Source organism: Cibotium barometz, chromosome 19, assembly GCF_041138505.1.
Source record: "Cibotium barometz isolate CiBa-2024 chromosome 19, ASM4113850v1, whole genome shotgun sequence".
NCBI classification, from domain to species: Eukaryota; Viridiplantae; Streptophyta; class Polypodiopsida; order Cyatheales; family Cibotiaceae; genus Cibotium; species Cibotium barometz.
In genome coordinates, this window is record NC_141064.1 from 7,347,775 (window position 1) to 7,365,103 (window position 17,329).

The window sequence follows — 17,329 nt, forward strand, 5'->3', positions numbered from 1 at the left end:
CTTAATTCAATGGATATTTATTAATAGTCCAGCTACCATGGAATTTGTAATTTCCTCTCAAGTAACAAAATGTTAGTAAGGACTAATTCCTAGATTTAGCAAGGAGGAAGGTCTCCCAAAAAGAAACATGCATGCATAAAAGTGGACTATTATCAATGTCTGACAGGTGGTCCCTCTACCCCACAACTACGTCTGTTTAACCATCTTTGCAGGCAAGTAAAGATGAGCCCAATAAAAACTTCACGATTCTAATGTTTTTTCAGCTTTTGATAAGGCGTCCTAAATGATCAATGCAGGAATAGGACATACAAAATCTACACGATGTGCAAAAGAACGAGCCTAGTCACAAAGGGACAGAACCCCCCCGCCCCCCCCCCCCCCCCCCGCCCCCAAAAAAAAAAAACGCCTGACTACTTTATGTGATAACAGGGAGTCACTTCAGGTTCAGATCACCTCACATTACACCTGCTTGAGCACAACTAATATGACATTTTTTGGAGAAAAAGGCAACAGAGAAGCACGTGAAGCTCTCTGACAGAAGCAGCTAGACTTACCATCTGACAGACTACATTTAGCAGCAGTAAGATGTGAACTGATCGGTACAGAAGACAACGGTCACACTTAAATCCACACACCATGTCACCAGAGTCTGCAGCCACACAAAATTGGGGTTGAATGAGCGCTAGACCACAAAGACTAGCACTGCAACAAAGGACAGTTGGATCACCAAACAATGTTTCAACCAGTAGCTCATTTGGAGAGCATCATTCTAACAAATTCCTCGTAGTTGACTTGTCCATCACCATCAACATCCGCCTCGCGGATCATCTCATCCACCTCTTCGTCAGTCAGCTTCTCACCAAGATTCGTCATCACATGACGAAGCTGCGTATCATATCCATACAGAATGCTCAAAGTTCAACTCAATCAGCAGACTTCAATATTAGAACTTGGATCATTCATTACCTCTGCTGCAGAAATGAAACCATTCTGGTCCTTGTCAAAAACTTTAAAAGCCTCCTTCAGTTCTTCTTCTGAATCAGTGTCCTGATTCAACATAAGAAGGGAGACACGCATTAAGCAAAGAGTAGTAACAACCCAATGGACCTCAATGAAGGCATAGACGAATTTGAACTATTCATAGACATTAAATGTAGATAGCTTAGTTTAGATTGCTTCAGCAGCGAAAAAAGGAGTTCATCAGGCAGAGAGAGAGAGACAGAGAGAGGAGGAGGAGGAGGAGGGCGGGAGGGGGGGCGGGGGGCGGGAGGGGAAGAAAATGAAATAAATGGATAAGAAAGAGAATGGACATCTCACTCTGCCCGTGGATCTGCTTAAAAATTTTGACCTTGGCAAGATCTTAGAAGATCCGGAAATTTAGGTTCCAGAAACATGAGATTGGGCTTCGAACAGCGAGTGCACTTCTTCTAAAGCAGCACTACATATTTATAGGTAGCAGACACAGAGTCTTTAAGCAGCAACCCAATGCTTCATATCATCACTGCACAGCCAGCAAAAATGAAATAGGCACCCGGCACGTGCCTGCACTTGGAGAGAGAGAGAGAAGAGAGGGAAAGGAGGTACAAAAACCAGCTTAGGTAAAATACAACCATTCCTCAAAGTGATGATATAAACCAGCTTAGGTAAAATACAACCATTCCTCAAAGCTTAGGGAAGGAGTAATCGCACTTGTCCACTTATCTAATTAGTCATTCAAACCATTATAAAAGACACACATCACAAGACAAGATAAAATAGACTGTAGTAGAAGAGTACACCACACTCAGGCCGGAACGGCCGCCCCGCCCCCACGCCAAACAATAACTTGTCTATTATTTGGGAGAAAAGATTTTACAAGATAACAGGTACCTAGGTATCGGATTTGCCATGAACAACATGATGAAAGCAATTACCCAAACAAATGATTTGTCAGAGTAGAGCAAGTACCATCAGTGTAGACACAGGGCACACAAACCTCCACTATCGGGTTACTGCATGAGATTTGGTAAGGTTGGTGACAATACCGACCTACTCTTGTATGTGGGGTGCCGATCGCATGAAAGGAAACGTGTTCGATATGGTGGGGGGCCCAAGATTAAAAGCCCCAAATGTCTGGACACACGCCATCATTTAAAATGTGACCAAACTTTTAAGTGTGCTGTGAACACTTTTCATTTTAATAAGATGTAAACATATTATAACATAATGTGAACACGTTATGACTTATAAACAATAAAACGGCTCTAAGGGTTAAGAAAACAATACTTACCTCCCACAAAACTCGTCAAAAGGCATTGTCATGCCCATCCCCGGCCCTGAACGATCAGGCATGCAGGTAAAACGAGTCATGCAAAAATAGTATTTATGAATACACATAGGCATGCAAATGCACAATGTCATGGCCATTCGAGCACCAAGTCCCAAATAGCATAAGCAATGAGAGAACCATTTGGATGGCCAAATGGTGACACCCCCCCCCCCCAACCTTCTAAGCAGTTTTTGTCTACAACTAAAATCCTTCAAGATATGCCTACAAGAGATGTGGGTATTCCTTGAGGTAGTCCTCATCAACCCACTTTGCATCTATTGGTGGAAAATAGTTATTCAACTTGACAAGATAGCGTTGGGAAAGTTTTCCACCAGGTAACCTACACTCCTTGTGAAATACAATCTTCTCTGGCTGTAAAACCTCTTCAAGTTCGTCCACCTCCGGTGGATCTTCCGTCTCACTGGGTCAGTGAGCTCCAGCCCCACATACTTGCGCAAGAGGCTTACACGAAAAGCATTGTGTATCTTCCAGTGAATGCAAGCGTGAAAGCTACCTCATTGATCTCTTTGATCATTGGAAAAGGTAGATAGTATCTCGTGGAAAGTTTAGAGCAGACTCCCTCTTTCCCAGGTCTCTACCGAAGTCTTGCCTTGTCAAATTTCAGCAATATCCAATCATTTTCTTTGATGTCCGATTGACTTCGATGCTTGTCTGCAGCCATCTCGTGTTCGATAGTTGTCCCCACCTGTGCAAAGGCAATATCCAAATCACGTACGAACTCATCAACTGCAAATATCTCATCCTTTGTGTGAAGGATGGGTAATAACTATTAGTATATGTTCAATGCCATCTCTCTGCATATAATGCACATTTGTACGGCCCCCATTATGAGAAGAAGCCATTGGTGCACATATCTTTAGTGGAAACCCCAACTTAGATGCGGGGAGGGTTCGTAGTTGTCTAGCCCGAAAAGGTATAAGGAATATTTCCTTGGATACTTATTTCATCATTAGTGAACGGTGGCCATTTAGGACACGTTATGAATACGTGGGCGGTGAGCCGCGTCAATGTAACGTAGCTGCCCACGTCTTAGACACGTCCACCACACTACCTGCAGCACTATAAATGAACATAGTTGGCACACAAAGGCATCCAATGCTTGTGAGCATATATTCCCTATACTCTCAATACGCCCTCCATCCAGAGTCTGTCTAGATCATCATCTAAGCTCTACACTAGAGCACACAGGTGGACAACACCATCATATTGCATCTATCTCTTTTTTGGTATAATCAGAATTTTAAAATTCTCTCCATTCTCTCTATTGCATTGTCAAGTGTACTTTCTCTTGCTGTATATATTTCCACTGTGTTATATTCTTACATGGTATCAGAGCTATAAGTGCTCTTAGCAACAATAGTACACAAAGTCTAGTCTTTCTTTGCATAGAAACAGCTTGGAGTGATGTCTGCTTCAGAGTCCGCTATTGTTACTGACACCTACCTTCACTGAGGGCAAGTTAGATGAAACAAATTACACTCTTCGGAAGTTCAAAATCAACGCCATCCTTGTTTCCTATGAGCTGCTAAAGACCGTTCTAAAAACAAACCAAGGACTGATGGAAACCATTGACCCCAACAGTAACACCAGAATGATTCCACCAGATGCTACTCTTCTTTGGGCAAAGAAGCGGCGTAATGTAGATGCACTTTGCGCCATTGTTACCAGTATAAGTGATTATGTTCTTACTATGATTCAACACACAACCAAGGCATCCATGGCCTTGATTGGACCATACTGAGAAATCAGTATGAGACCCAGAATCAAACCAGGATTCAAAACCTGGAGAATCAACTTACTGTTGAAAAGTTTGCTAAAGGAGAGGCTATAGAAGTGTTTATCTCTCGAATCAAAAATCTGCGAGACCAGATGGCTGTTGTGGGAATCATAAAGACCAGTGAAGAGTTGGCTCGGAGATGCATCCAAATTCTACCACCGAAGTATGATGGCTTGGTTACGGCACTAAACACCAAGGTTAGAGTACCGCCTCTTTCTTTTGAAGAATTTAGTGCTATGCTATTTGAGGAGGAGATGCGGTTCAAGACTCATGATGGTGGTGACACCACATTTATAACTAATGCAAAAGGCAAAGGTGGGGCTACTTCTGAAGACAAGAAGAAGAAGTTTTTTGGTAGAGTCAGCCCACAACACCCAAGCTGAGTTGGAACTCTCGGTCACCATAGAAGAGGTATGCTGATCTGCTCAAGCTCCAATTGTTAACTGTTCATGGATTTTGGATTATGCATAGTGGAACATCCCAACATATGACCAACAAAAAGGACTGATATAGTTCCTGGTAGCCCTTATATGAATCCATCAATGTTATTGTCGGTAATAATGCTAAATAACCAGCCGAAGGGTCTAGAAACATCTCATTTTGGGCAGCTACAAGTGAAGAATAAAAGCTGACTGATATACTCTATGCCTCAAATAAAGAGAAACCTGCTCTCAATTGCTGCAATAACAAATTGTGGCCTTGAAGTATGCCTCAAGAAAACAAGAGCAGAGATTCTAGATGCTGACGGGAAGACAATTGGCAAAGCCGTGAGGAATAACAATTAATACAAGCTGAGTGCTCTTACAGTTATTACAAACATAGTTGTTACAAGACGCGCCTCTAACCGTTAGAGGCGTTCGAGACATACGAGTCTTCCGAGGTGTTCAAGGCTTCGTTTGAGGCGTCTGGGCATAGTTGATTTTTTTTTTTTACCATGCTCGTTTCTGACTATTTGGGATTTGCTCGTTTCTGCCCGTTTGAGTCTCTAGATGGGGAACTATAAGAGCTCCTCTAAGCTCTCAAGACTCACACACTCTCTCTCTCAAGTCTCTCCCTCTCTCATACACTCTCTCTACCTTCCTTAAGGCTTAAACCTTGCTCAAGGCAACCCCTCTCTCTCTCTCTCTCTCTCTCTCTCTCTCTCTCTCATACACACCCAGGTGACACCCTCTCTCTCGCTCTCAAATAATCTATCTATATATATATATATATATATATATAATAGATGCCTCTAACGTCTCTAAAAAATACGAGTCTTTCAAGACACGTACCATACCCGTCTCATACCAAACATCCCTGACACCTCTCTAACAACCTTGGTTGCAAACAAGAGCACAAGCAAATTTTGGCATGAGTGAATTAGTCATATCGGATTTGTTGTGCTAAGGGAGATGCATAAAATGGGAATGGTGGAAAATTGTAGGAACCATGTGAAGCTTGTACGATGAGCAAGCAACAACGGAAGGCATTTCAACAAGAGAGTAGCAATCGAGCAAAGTCTCCTCTAGAGCTGGGATACATGCTGATCTTTGTGGTAAGATATCTACTGTTGTATTGGGGGGATCTTCTTACTTTACAGCAGGAAGATTTTATTTCCTTCGTGACAAGGCTGAAGCTTTTGGCAAGTTTAAACAATGGCATAAATTTGTGGAGAATGAGACAGGACAAGAGGTAAACATGTTCCGGATGGATCGAGGAGAAGAATCAACTTCAGGTAAATTCAATGAATACTGCAACGAGCATGGATGATGGCATCAAGCGCCAGCTCACTGCTGCACATACGCTTCAACAAAATGGAGTTGTGGAACGCCGCAACTGCACATTCGTAGAAATGGCATGCCCAAGATGAGGATTTTGGAAGAGTCTATGATCAGATGTCTGAGGGTCAGTGGCATGATCGTTATACTCTCAAGAATGGCTTTTTGTTGATGCATGGTAGACTGTGTGTTATCAAGCAATTACGGCTCAAGGTTAAGTCATGCTCCACCGTATGCAGGTCATAGGGGTATTGATGCCACGGTAAAGGCAGTTAAGGCTTTCTTTTATTGGCCGACCTTGAGAAGAGATGTTGATGCTTTTATTAGGCAATGCATCGTATGTCAGAAGGTGAAGTATGAGCGTCAGAAGACACCAAGGTTACTTCAGCCTTTACCTATTCCAGATAGACCATGGGAGAGCATTGCCATGGATTTTATATTTGATCTTCCGAGGACACAAACGGGGAATGATGGCATTTGGACTATCATATGCAGGTTCAATAAGCAAGCTCATTTCATTCCCGTACGTAAGAAGATCAAAGTTGATCACATGGTGAAGTTGTTCATGGCGAACATCTTCAAGTATCATGGCATGCCTTTGTCTATCATTAGTAGCCATGATCCACAGATGACGAGTTTATATTGGAGAGGGTTATTTGACAACATGGGTACAACTCTCAAGTCTTCATCATCGTTTCATCCACAGACAGATGGACAGTCGTAAGAGGCTAATTCCACAATGTTAGATCTTCTCAAGTATTATGTGTTAGAGCACAAGCAACAATGGGAAAAGTATCTTCCTTTGGTGGAGTTCGCTTATAACAACACCATCCATACCTCGACGAGCAAGGCGCCTTTTGAGATTGTGGAAGGAGGAAAGAAGGTACCACCCATTTTGCACACAAAGGATAAGATCTTTGAGGCTGACCATGGATGAAGCTTAAAGGAGAGTTAAGTTGGCACTCCAAAAGACTCAGCAAAAGCAAAAGAAGGCAACAAACCGTCACAGACGTGCATTAGACTTTGCATTGGGTGATTGGGTTCTTTTGCAATTTGAGAAAGCTTGGCTCAAAAAGATGAAGGGTAAAGAGCGCTCGTTTATTCCCTAAGTTGAGCATGCGCTATTATGAACCTTTTCAAGTATTGGAAAAGATTGGTGAGATGGCCTATCGTTTGAAGCTACCAGATCACTGATCACTGGAGGATTCACAATGCATTTCATGTGAGTCTACTTAGACCATTCCGTCAGGATGTGCCTGAGGATGTATCAGATGAGACTCAGTCGGAAGTTGAGGAACTTGATGAGGTTCTTATTTCAGAGCAGATACTGGCACATAAGGAAAGAAAGGTACGAGGTAAAGTTTCCCGTCGCTATCTTGTGAAGCTCAAGAACTATTCACCGATGGATGCCAATGGAGAAGGGTGACTTAGCATATTCACCTCAGGTATTGCAACTTTATCTCGATGCCTTTGAGTTGGAGCCAACTCTTGCTATGGCTCATTCAGGTTCACCAGAGCATGGGTCTGGAGCATTGCCTAATGCTCAAGAGTGGGATAGCACCTCCGCTCCCTTGAGACAAGCTCAGATGACATCTAGAGGTCGCTTGGTGCAGCTTTTGTCTCACCCGAAGGTACTGACAGCTGACAGTACATCTGCTTATGGGAGTTCTATGATATATGTGTACTAGTCACATTAGATGTTGTGGTTGTGTATGGTTTAGTGGTATACAACTTGGACTATTACTACACCATTGGTTTGCAGTGAATGTTGTTACATATGCATGGCTTAGAGAGATTGGGACGCTGATCTTGCCATATTGCTGCCATATTGCACATTTCACTTTCAGTTGGATCACATGGCTAATAACTTACTGTAGGTGGCAGCGTTTGTTATCAATGTGGTTCCGCTTTGGTTATCTTGCTGTATCACCAGATTGCAATCGAGGACACTTGCCATTTTTCAAGAGGGGTGTATGTCATGACCCTGTGAAATTGATGTAGCATAAGTGTGAGCATGGTGGTCGGTGAGCAAGATAAATATTTTAAAGATTCATACTTGGGGCTAAGGTTTATTAACCCATGTGTGGAAAACCCCAAGTGTGAAGAGGGACCAAGGAATTAAAGTACATAAGGTTTTATAACCTTGGATGGCCCCTAGAAAAGTTTTAAACCTTTAAGTGGCTCCTAGGATAATTATGGGGGGAGGCTACTCTACTTTTGGAGTATACGCCTCCCTCTCTCTCTCTCTCTATCTCTTGCTTTTTGAAAAAGAGTGCTGGAGGGGGCAACGTGGAATTGGGTTTTTCTGAGAAAAACAAACATAGGCAAGCTACGCTCCTTTTATGCTTGCTTTTGGAGGGACTGTAGGCAGGCAGCGCTGATTGGAGGCCTGGAAAAATAGTTAGGAGGAGCTCCACGTTGCTGGTCACAAATCGCTTCTTGGAAGGAGATACAGCCGAGTTGTGCTGCAGAGCACAGAGGTACTGTCAGGCTGTGCTGCAGAGATCAGAGGCTACTAATGGCGCTACAGGGCAGAGACACAGGCCTATTGCTCTCTCTCTCTCTCTCCCTCTTTAGCTCCTAGAAGACTGATTGGCTGCTGGCTGGAGAGCATACTGTTGAAATATACAAGTGAATAGGGTGTGTGCGGGAACAAGCCCTTAACAAGAGGCTGTAAAAGAGAATCTACAAATGTGAGAGAAGCTGTGAAAAGGTGAGAAGTATCTACTGGGAGAGAATAAAGGGTAGCATGAGGAGATTTAGGAGGTGTGGAGATATTCTGGGAAGAGGTGGAGAGAATCAAGCAAAAGAGGTGGAGTGAATCAAGGAGAAATCAGTGGGATTAGATGCTTGGATGTAAACTCTATAAATTGAGGCATTGGCCTAATGAGAATATGCTAGTTTTTGATTATCCATGCCTACATTAAGCTATCAGTTAATTGCTCACTAATCACGTCTTAATTATCGTCTAATCTCTTTGGTAATGATGTTGATTCTAGCATTTGATCCACCATAGCTCATCACATTGCTGCAAATTTAATATGGTATCAGAGCCTAGCCTAGAATCCATCAATTTGTGCGCCCATTATCTTACTAATCACCTAGCTAATTAAGATTAGTAGATAATTAAGATTTTTACCTCTTTTCAACTAGCTCTCTGCATCCCCAGCCAGTGGATCTCCCTCCAGGAGCAACATTAGGGCAAGTGCTTCTAGGCAAGCATAGCCAGCCTCCCCACAATCCAGCCCATTCAAACAAAATCGCAAACCGCCAAGCGTAGCTACCAATTTTCGCTAAATCGCTAGCGCCATATTTCTGAAAAAGAAATGAGATCTCTACTGCTCCAGATCAAATTGCTCTAATTCCTCTTGGCCCTAGGGATTTTCAAGGATGTTCTACAAGCTGGTGAAGACACATTTTGATTTAATCAAGTCTCCACTGAGATCCAAGCTCTTCATCAAATATGCAGGTGACTTTGGTAAAACAGAGATTAAGCATTCAATGTTTAGTCAAATCTTGTGTTTCTTGGCTTAATCCTCTACTAGACTAATTGCTATTGATGGCCTTGAAAGGATTTGAGCTCATTTGAACTCTAAGGCCTCAGATTTGGACTCTCCGTATACTCTGTTTTCTATACACAAAACACAGGATTAATTTGCTAATCAATGATTAATCAATACTAATCACTGTTTTTTGGTACAATTGAGGGTTCAAATTAACCATTGGGTATCTGATACAGATCCCTATAACTTCAGATTGCAATTCGGAGATGGTTTGATACTCCAACCATTCTGTACAGATTTGTTACCCTTGGTTTAATGTAATTTCTGGTGATTTTATGCTGATATATCTATTGTAATCATCACCTAAACACCAGATTGAGTTGTAAAAGGGTAGACACTGCCCTTGAATCTTGAAATTAGATCAAGAGGTAAGACCCCCTTCACATCATCATGAGTACGGCACAAGAGATAGCCAAATTTAATAGGGAGCAGTTTTACACATGACAGACAAAAACCATGTATCTGCTCATGAGGAAAAATCTGTGGTGGGGGCTAGTTGAGGGAAGAGATGAATGCCCAGAGGTGAGAGGGGAAAATGAGTGGGAGAGCAGCAATGAAAAAGCATTGGGACTTATCGCACTCAGTTTAAATGATGAAATCATTCATCACATCACAGGGATACAATAGGCAAAAGATGCATGGAATGAACTCAATAAATTATTTGACACACAAGCTAAAAATTCAAAGATAAATCTGTTAATGCAATTCTACAAATTGGATATGAAGGAAAGTGAACCTTTAATCACACACTTGAACAGATATAAAAGCATTAAGCAATAACTGGCAGCTATTGGTAAAAAAAGTAGAAGATGATGAGGCACTAGCAGTGCTTCTGAAGAGTGTGGACAAAGGTGAATATAAAAACATTGTAGCAACATTAAAGAATGTGCCTGAATTGAAGCTGCACGAGATAGAAGGAGCTCCACTAGAGCAAGAGACCAGAGGCAAAGAGAAGAAATGGCTAGACTCAACAACAAGAGAAGAAAAAGCATTCTTCACCCAAGGAGGATTCTTGTCATGTGCACAGTGTGTATCTACCGTGTGCTATACAAATGCAAGACTAGTTTCGAGGCTTGGGAAAGCTTGGAACTAGGCAGGCTGATTGACGAGCTGAGTTAGGGAAATACTAACGGGCGGACACCTAAGTATGGACGGGCGAACACCCAAGTGTGGACGCCCGATGACCGGCCAAGAGCCTATAAAAGGGTGGCCAAGGTTAGTTATTGGGATATAGAGAGTCTCGCGAGTTAGGGAGAGCTCTATGGTCTTCGAGCCTGGATCTAGTGCAGACGTGCACCTGCTTTACGCAACCGAGGCCCGTGAGGGCAGCTTCGTGGTGGTATGGGACGTCACGAGGGGGAGATTGGTCGGTACGTCAACCTAGTTAGCTCAGCTTGTGGCTCGGTGGGGACAGCCAAGACTGTGGGCTCGTCCACGGCTGTCATGGTTGGGAGGTGAGTCAGGCCTGCACCCCCTTGCTTGTTTGTTTGTTCGTTTGTTTGCAGGATTCGAGTTTCGAACCAAGATCGATCACGAGGGGATCCGTGGGGATTTGACAATGGTATCAGAGCATACCTCGTGAACGAGCAAGTCGGTAGGTAGAGAAGAAGAGGTCGAAGAACCGTATGTGTTTAAAAACTTGCTGTTTTTTCTGTGCATACTGCAGTTTTCAGATTTGGTATGTGTTTTTTCTTCATCAAAGAACCCCATGTTGATGGGAGATGGTAGTGTAGTAAGGGTTGATTGCTTTGCAAAGAAGATGAGTCGTGTTTGTTCAGTCGCATGACAGAAAACAGAAAAAACAGAAAAAAAAAAACACGAGGCTTTTCGTTGTTTTTTGGCGAACGAGAGAGAGAGCGAGAGACGTGTTGTTCATGCTGGCAGGTTTGTGCGATGGCGCCGGCGAGTATTGCAGGCGGTGGTCGTCGGCGGGCTGAAGGCGCCTAGGCCAAGCATGGCTGGTGCCCAGGCCACGTGGCCTTGTGGCCAGGCTAGCGCAGCCAGCCCAGGCTAGCGCCTAGGCCAAGCGGGCAGCGCCCAGGCCTACGCAGGCGCCCCAGCCAGGCCTACGCAGCCTAGCGCAGGCGGCCCAGGATAGGCCGGCCAGCGCCTAGGCAGGCGCCCAAGCCACGCCCATGTAGGCGGCCCAGCATAAGTAACGGCTGGCACACACGCAGGCTACGCACAGGCGTCGACAGTCCGTCAGCTTTGCTGACGTCAGCATCCGTCGGGAAGAAAGCATGCACCGGCAGCTTCAGTCGCCTGCAACCAGCCGGCGGGTTTATTCAAGGGAAAAAAAAACACACAAAAGCTAAAGCAACAGCTAAGCCTAGCTTTTGCAGATTTTTGGCTTTTGGAAAACCTTTATAAACCCCTCTAGTGGGCTTCTTGCCACACATCTCTCAAGTTCTCAAGTTTTCAAGCTCTCAAGCTCCCAAGTTCGCTCGCACTTTTGTTGTGCAAAGATCGAATTTTCTCTCCGCGTACCCTCTTCACGATGTCAACCCAAGAATCAGAGTTGGAGCCCCTCGTGGAACGCGAAGGCTTGCCGGCTACGGAAGGTACCGATGGAGATCTTTTTGACGATTTTGTGTCAAAATCAGATTTCCAAGAGTTCAAAGTAGCGCTCGAAGCTTCTTCGACGGAACGTCAGGCACAAATCGCATTTACATTTGTTATTTTTAACCTGTATAATCGGTACGAGTCTGGTAAACCAGCTACGAAAAACCCCAACAGAGTAGTGGGATCCATCTTTGTAGCTTTCATCTGCAAGTCACAAAACTTCTGGAGGTAGACCTCATAAGTGAGGTGCTGCGAGGTCATGGTCAAAGCTGAAAACCGGACAACAACATCGTAATCATCCTCTTTCTTGAGAAATTCTTTCTTGAAGATATCTTCAAATTGTGCCCAAGTCGTTGGCTTAGGGTTGAGTTCCTTCCACCAAAGCAAAGCTTTGCCGGACAGGAAACCTGCTGCTAACTGGATCTTCTTTCCATCATCATATGGATGAAACTGAAAGTGAACTTGCCACTTGTGTAGCCACGTGTCCACGATCTCCTTGGTTCGCTGCTTTTGCTCGCCCCTGAACGGTTCCGGAGTAATATTGGGGCCTAAAGCAGAAGCCAAGGTATCCATTCCCGAGAAAGTAGAGAAGGTAGTGGTCAATAGAGCGATGGAGTTGTGCAAAGCCTGGCCGAGGCCGGCAGCAGTCTCGAGGCCCGCGAGGGCAGCTTCGTGGCGGTATGGGACGTCACGAGGGGGAGATTGGTCCGTACGTCAACCTAGTTAGCTCAGCTCGTGGCTCGGTGGGGACAGCCAAGACTGTGGGCTCATCCACGGCTGTCATGGTTGGGAGGTGAATCAGGCCTGCACCCCCTTGCTTGTTTGTTTATTCGTTTGTTTGCAGGATTCGAGTTTCGAACCAAGATCGATCACGAGGGGATCCGTGGGGATTTGACAATTCTCTAGAGGACGAGGAAGAGGCAGAGTAGGAGGAAGGACCTTCACTTGCCACAACTGTGGAAAGCCACGACACATGGCAAGAGACTGCTACAGTAAACCCAGTGGAGAAGGAACGACATCGGCAAACTTCATGGAAGCTCCCAAGGAAGTGGAGTCACATCACCTTTTCTGAGAGAGAGAGAGAGAGAGAGAGAGAGAGAGAGAGAGAGAGAGAGAGAGAAAACCCCACAACCCAATGTAACTTGTCCCAACAGAGTAAAACCACCTCTGAGCCACCGATGATGTAGGCCATGTGGTAGATGTATGTGCGAGCACTTTAGTCAAGGTCACGGACACTTGTAGTAGCCTTGGACACATAGAGAGAGAGCGAGAGAGAGAGAGAGAGAGAGAGAGAGAGAATATTAAGGACTATGAGTTTAGGGACTTAAGGCACTGGTTGCGAACTATCAAGTAAGAGGGAAACTTAACATAGGGTCCAGGTGTACTAGGAGTGTTCACTTGAGGGTAGGTGTTGAAATATACAAGTGAATAGGATGTGTGCGGGAACAAGCCCTTAGCAAGAGGCTGTAAAAGAGAATCTATAAATGTGAGAGAAGCGTGAAAAGGTGAGAAGTATCTACTGGGAGAGAATAAAGAGTAGCATGAGGAGATTTAGGAGGTGTGGAGATATTCTGGGAAGAGGTGGAGAGATATTCTTCAAGCAAAAGAGGTGAAGTGAATCAAGGAGAAATCCGTGAGATTAGATGCTTGGATGTAAACTCTATAAATTGAGGCATTGGCCTAATGAGAATTTGCTGGTTTTTTATTATCCATGCCTACATTAAGCTATCAGTTAATTACTCACTAATCACGTCTTAATTATCATCTAATCTCTTTGGTAATGATGTTGATTCTAGCATTTGATCCATCATAGCTCATCACATTGCTGCAAATGATACCTACCCACTCTTGAGATTCAGCTAAAGCATGCCCATCCAACTTATCTAGAATATCATCGATGCGTGAATCGATTCTTGATCGTGAAGCTTATTCAAAACTCTATAATCCACACACATGAGATCAAATCCACCCTTCTTCTACACTAAGAGAAACCTCAACCTCTTTGACAATAAAAGCTACACCTACCTCAATAGGAGGACCCATGTCCTACACATCAATCCCCAAAGCAAAGGCCATCTACAAAGATATAAAGTTCTCAGTAGCACAATCATCAAACATGAATAAAGCAGGCTGATCCTTAAGTTGCCCCCATGCTTTGCATACCACTCTTATCTTTGCTCTCATGCATAGTGTTTCCTTGTACCTCCGGAACCATGAGGCTGTAGTAGAAGGGTACCACATTGAGGCCGGAAGCCCCCCCCCCCGCCCCCCCCCCCAAAAAAAAAACAATAACTTGTAACTTGTCTATTATTTGGGAGAAGATTTTACAAGATACATGGTACCTAAGTACCAGATTTGCCATGAACAACATGATGAAAGAAATTACCCAAACAAGTGGTATGTCGGAGTAGAGCAAGTACCATCGGTGGACACACGAACCTCAACTATCGGTGAAGTCTATGGCCTCTGTCTACTTATCCTCAGGTTACTACACCTCCCTGCACGGATCTACTGGAGTAACCCAATCGTCTGCAAGTGGACTCACTCCATAAACTCACAATGGTTTCTTCAATCTTTGTGACAAACACCAGTAGTATAGACACTTGTTGGGATCTCCAAGCACCAAAGAAGACACGAAACCACCGGTAGTAGACTCTTCTAGCCTTTGGGATTAGAAGCAAAATGTGTATACAGCAGCCTCATAAAAGGACCAATTCCTACATGGGTGTCAATGGCAATTTTGCTTCCCATGTATGAATTTCTAAATCTTTAATTTGCTGGTTTTTGCAGGTACGGCAGCATAGAGAACGCAAAGGACTACCTATAGTGGTTGTCAACAATGTAAAGAGCAGCATATCACAGTACGGGCAGGTATAGTGAATGGTACAGCAGCAATAAGCAGGTCTGCACACAGTTCAGCAGAGGGTACAGTAGCAAAGAAACATATAGGTGATGATGACAGTGATGTGGACAGTCTGTACAGCAGTTCTACACTGTACGGCAGTCAACATGGAGTAATAGTGATGGTGATGGAGTCTTGATGTTGCTTGCAGGTTTGCGCAGCCAGCCCAAAAAGAGGTAAAAACAAATCGCATTTCATTACGTGATCAAAAACTAGAGAGAGCGAGAGAGAGAGAGAGATAGAAGTCATGCACGATTATTACATACGTATATCAACCAACTATTGAATGTAGAGTGCCCATTGCATGAAAGGAAATTTGTTCCATATGGTAGGGGGCCCAAGATTAAAAGCCCCAAATGTCTGGGAACCGGGCAGCATTTAAAATGTGACCCAACTTTGAAGTGTGATGCGAACACTTTTCATTTTAATAAGATGTAAACATATTATAATATAATGCGAGCACATTATGACTTCTAAAACATTAAAAAAGCCAAGGGTTAGAAAAACAATATTTACCCCCTGTTCACACACCACAAAACTTGTCAGAAGGCAGTGTCACGCGCGCTGTTCATGGGCGGGTGTCCCCAGCCCTAAACTGGACACACAGATCAGGCATGCAGGTAAAACAAGTCATGCAAAAACAGTATTTATATACACAAAGGCATGCAAATGTACAATCTCAACAAACCCCCGTTCATGTGACTTGTAAATACACGGGCACTTCCCAAGCCATCAGGCACACACACTGGAAGGCCGAGTCCGGGATCTCTCGGGCATTTCCCAGGCCAGACGGCACACATTGGAAAGCCAGATCCAAACTGACCCACGGGCACCTGACAGGCACCATAAGAACTGAGAGGACCAAATGGTGACAGATGAAAACGTCCCACTGCTTTCAAGGGATAAAGTATGACTAGCATAAATCTATGTATTTATTTTCTTTATCAAGGCTCAAAAGTTTGCTGCCCCAAAAAAAAAAACATCTACCAGTATAATGCAGGATGAGAAACTAAATAGCTCACATGTAGAGCTTGCACAAAAAGATCTGACAGTGCCTTAGTGCAATTCAGATTTGTATTCAATCATTATTCACTCTACGTACCATTAAAAATCTGACACTCAAAATTATCACGCCGTTGTAGATCACGAAACAAGATACTTAGCGACCTGAACAAAAATTGGAACATGTAGCTATAAAGGATATTTCCCCAATATAAATTGGGGTAACTCTTACGTCAGTCATATAACCATGCCTACAGATAAATTATGAGCCTGTATACAAACCCTTGATGTATGTGTAATCATATGTAAGCACTGCGCAGTGCATGCACGTGTTACAATTTATTTGCAAAGCCTTGTTGCATATGTAGGTGTATGCAAGCATAAAGATGCGTCTATGGATGTAGGGATACCTCAATCTGCATGCAGGGATATATGCACGGACATTGAGGGCATTTTAAGGGAAAAAGGATCTTTAACCTTACCTTCATCTTCCTAGCCATGAGATTGAGAAATTCCGGAAAGTCAATGGTCCCATTTCCATCTGCATCCACCTCATTTATCATTTCCTGCAGCTCAGCTTCTGTGGGGTTCTGGCCAAGCGAGCGCATCACAGTGCCCAGTTCTTTTGTGGTGATACAGCCTGCAAAAACAGTTCCTCACGCTTCATCGATCATTGCTACCGGAAACCCTAGCTTTGATTCAAGGTCAGCACGCAGAGGATTCACCAGAACAGGAAATAAGAAGGCCTACCATCGCCATCTTTGTCGAAGAGGCTGAAGGCTTCCTTGAACTCAGCGATCTGCTCTCCTGTGAGCTGTTCGGCCATGGCACGAGCTCCAAGTTAGGGTTAGGGTTAGGGATAGGGTTTGGGCTTGGCAAAGGCAAGTCGCACGGTTATATGGCTTCAAACAGACAGGCAAGGAAAGTCTGCAGCACGACTCAAACGTGAAAATAGAGAAAGCAAGGAAGATGAACAATATTCACGGTCCGATCCCTCATGATCCAACGGTTGTCCCTTCACCTTCGAAAATCCGTTGCATTTTGTTTTTATTTTCCGTTTCTACTTTGATTATTGAAATGATAGCCTTTGGTAGATTATAGGATATTGTGGAGGCATTCTATGGGAACCACATCCTGTTCTTCTTGGATGGATGATCTTAGGTTTAGAAGAACAGGATGATCTTAGGTTTCTCGAAGCCAAAATTGTTGCCTTCTAGCAAGGTTTTTACCCAACTTGACCTACTGCGTGTCATCTTTTCTTGTCCACTTGTCATTCATTAAAATTACTCTCTTGGGGTGTTTACACACCTTGTCGTCATATGTCATTGTTTAAACCCCCAAACTAGAGGCACTTTTGAACTCCTTTTCAATCCACATCTATTTTTCCCACCCATCACAATGAGGACGAAGATTGCACGTCCATCTATTTTTCCGACC

The 17,329-nt window shown here is 43.8% G+C and overlaps 1 protein-coding gene across 1 annotated transcript; it reads right to left on the reverse strand.

Annotated features, from left to right (window-relative positions):
* Nucleotides 1–435: 435 nt before the first annotated feature.
* On the reverse strand, nt 436–16,925 carry LOC147628164 (calmodulin). Its single transcript, XM_086813198.1, has 4 exons — nt 16,643–16,925; nt 16,375–16,532; nt 967–1,047; nt 436–885 (listed from the first exon to the last, which is right to left on the reverse strand). The coding sequence occupies exons 1-4, from the start codon at nt 16,716–16,718 to the stop codon at nt 751–753; spliced, it is 450 nt and encodes a 149-aa protein (XP_086669324.1). The 5' UTR covers nt 16,719–16,925; the 3' UTR covers nt 436–750.
* Between the last annotated feature and the right edge of the window lie 404 nt (nt 16,926–17,329).

Coding starts and splice junctions, on each gene's coding strand:
- LOC147628164 (XM_086813198.1), bottom strand. CDS start 16,718: ATGGCCGAACAGCTCACAGGAGAGCAGATCGCTGAGTTCAAGGAAGCC. Junction 16,533..16,642: donor CTTCGACAAAGATGGCGATG/GTAGGCCTTCTT, acceptor CTGTTTTTGCAG/GCTGTATCACCACAAAAGAA. Junction 886..966: donor GTTTCATTTCTGCAGCAGAG/GTAATGAATGAT, acceptor TATGATACGCAG/CTTCGTCATGTGATGACGAA.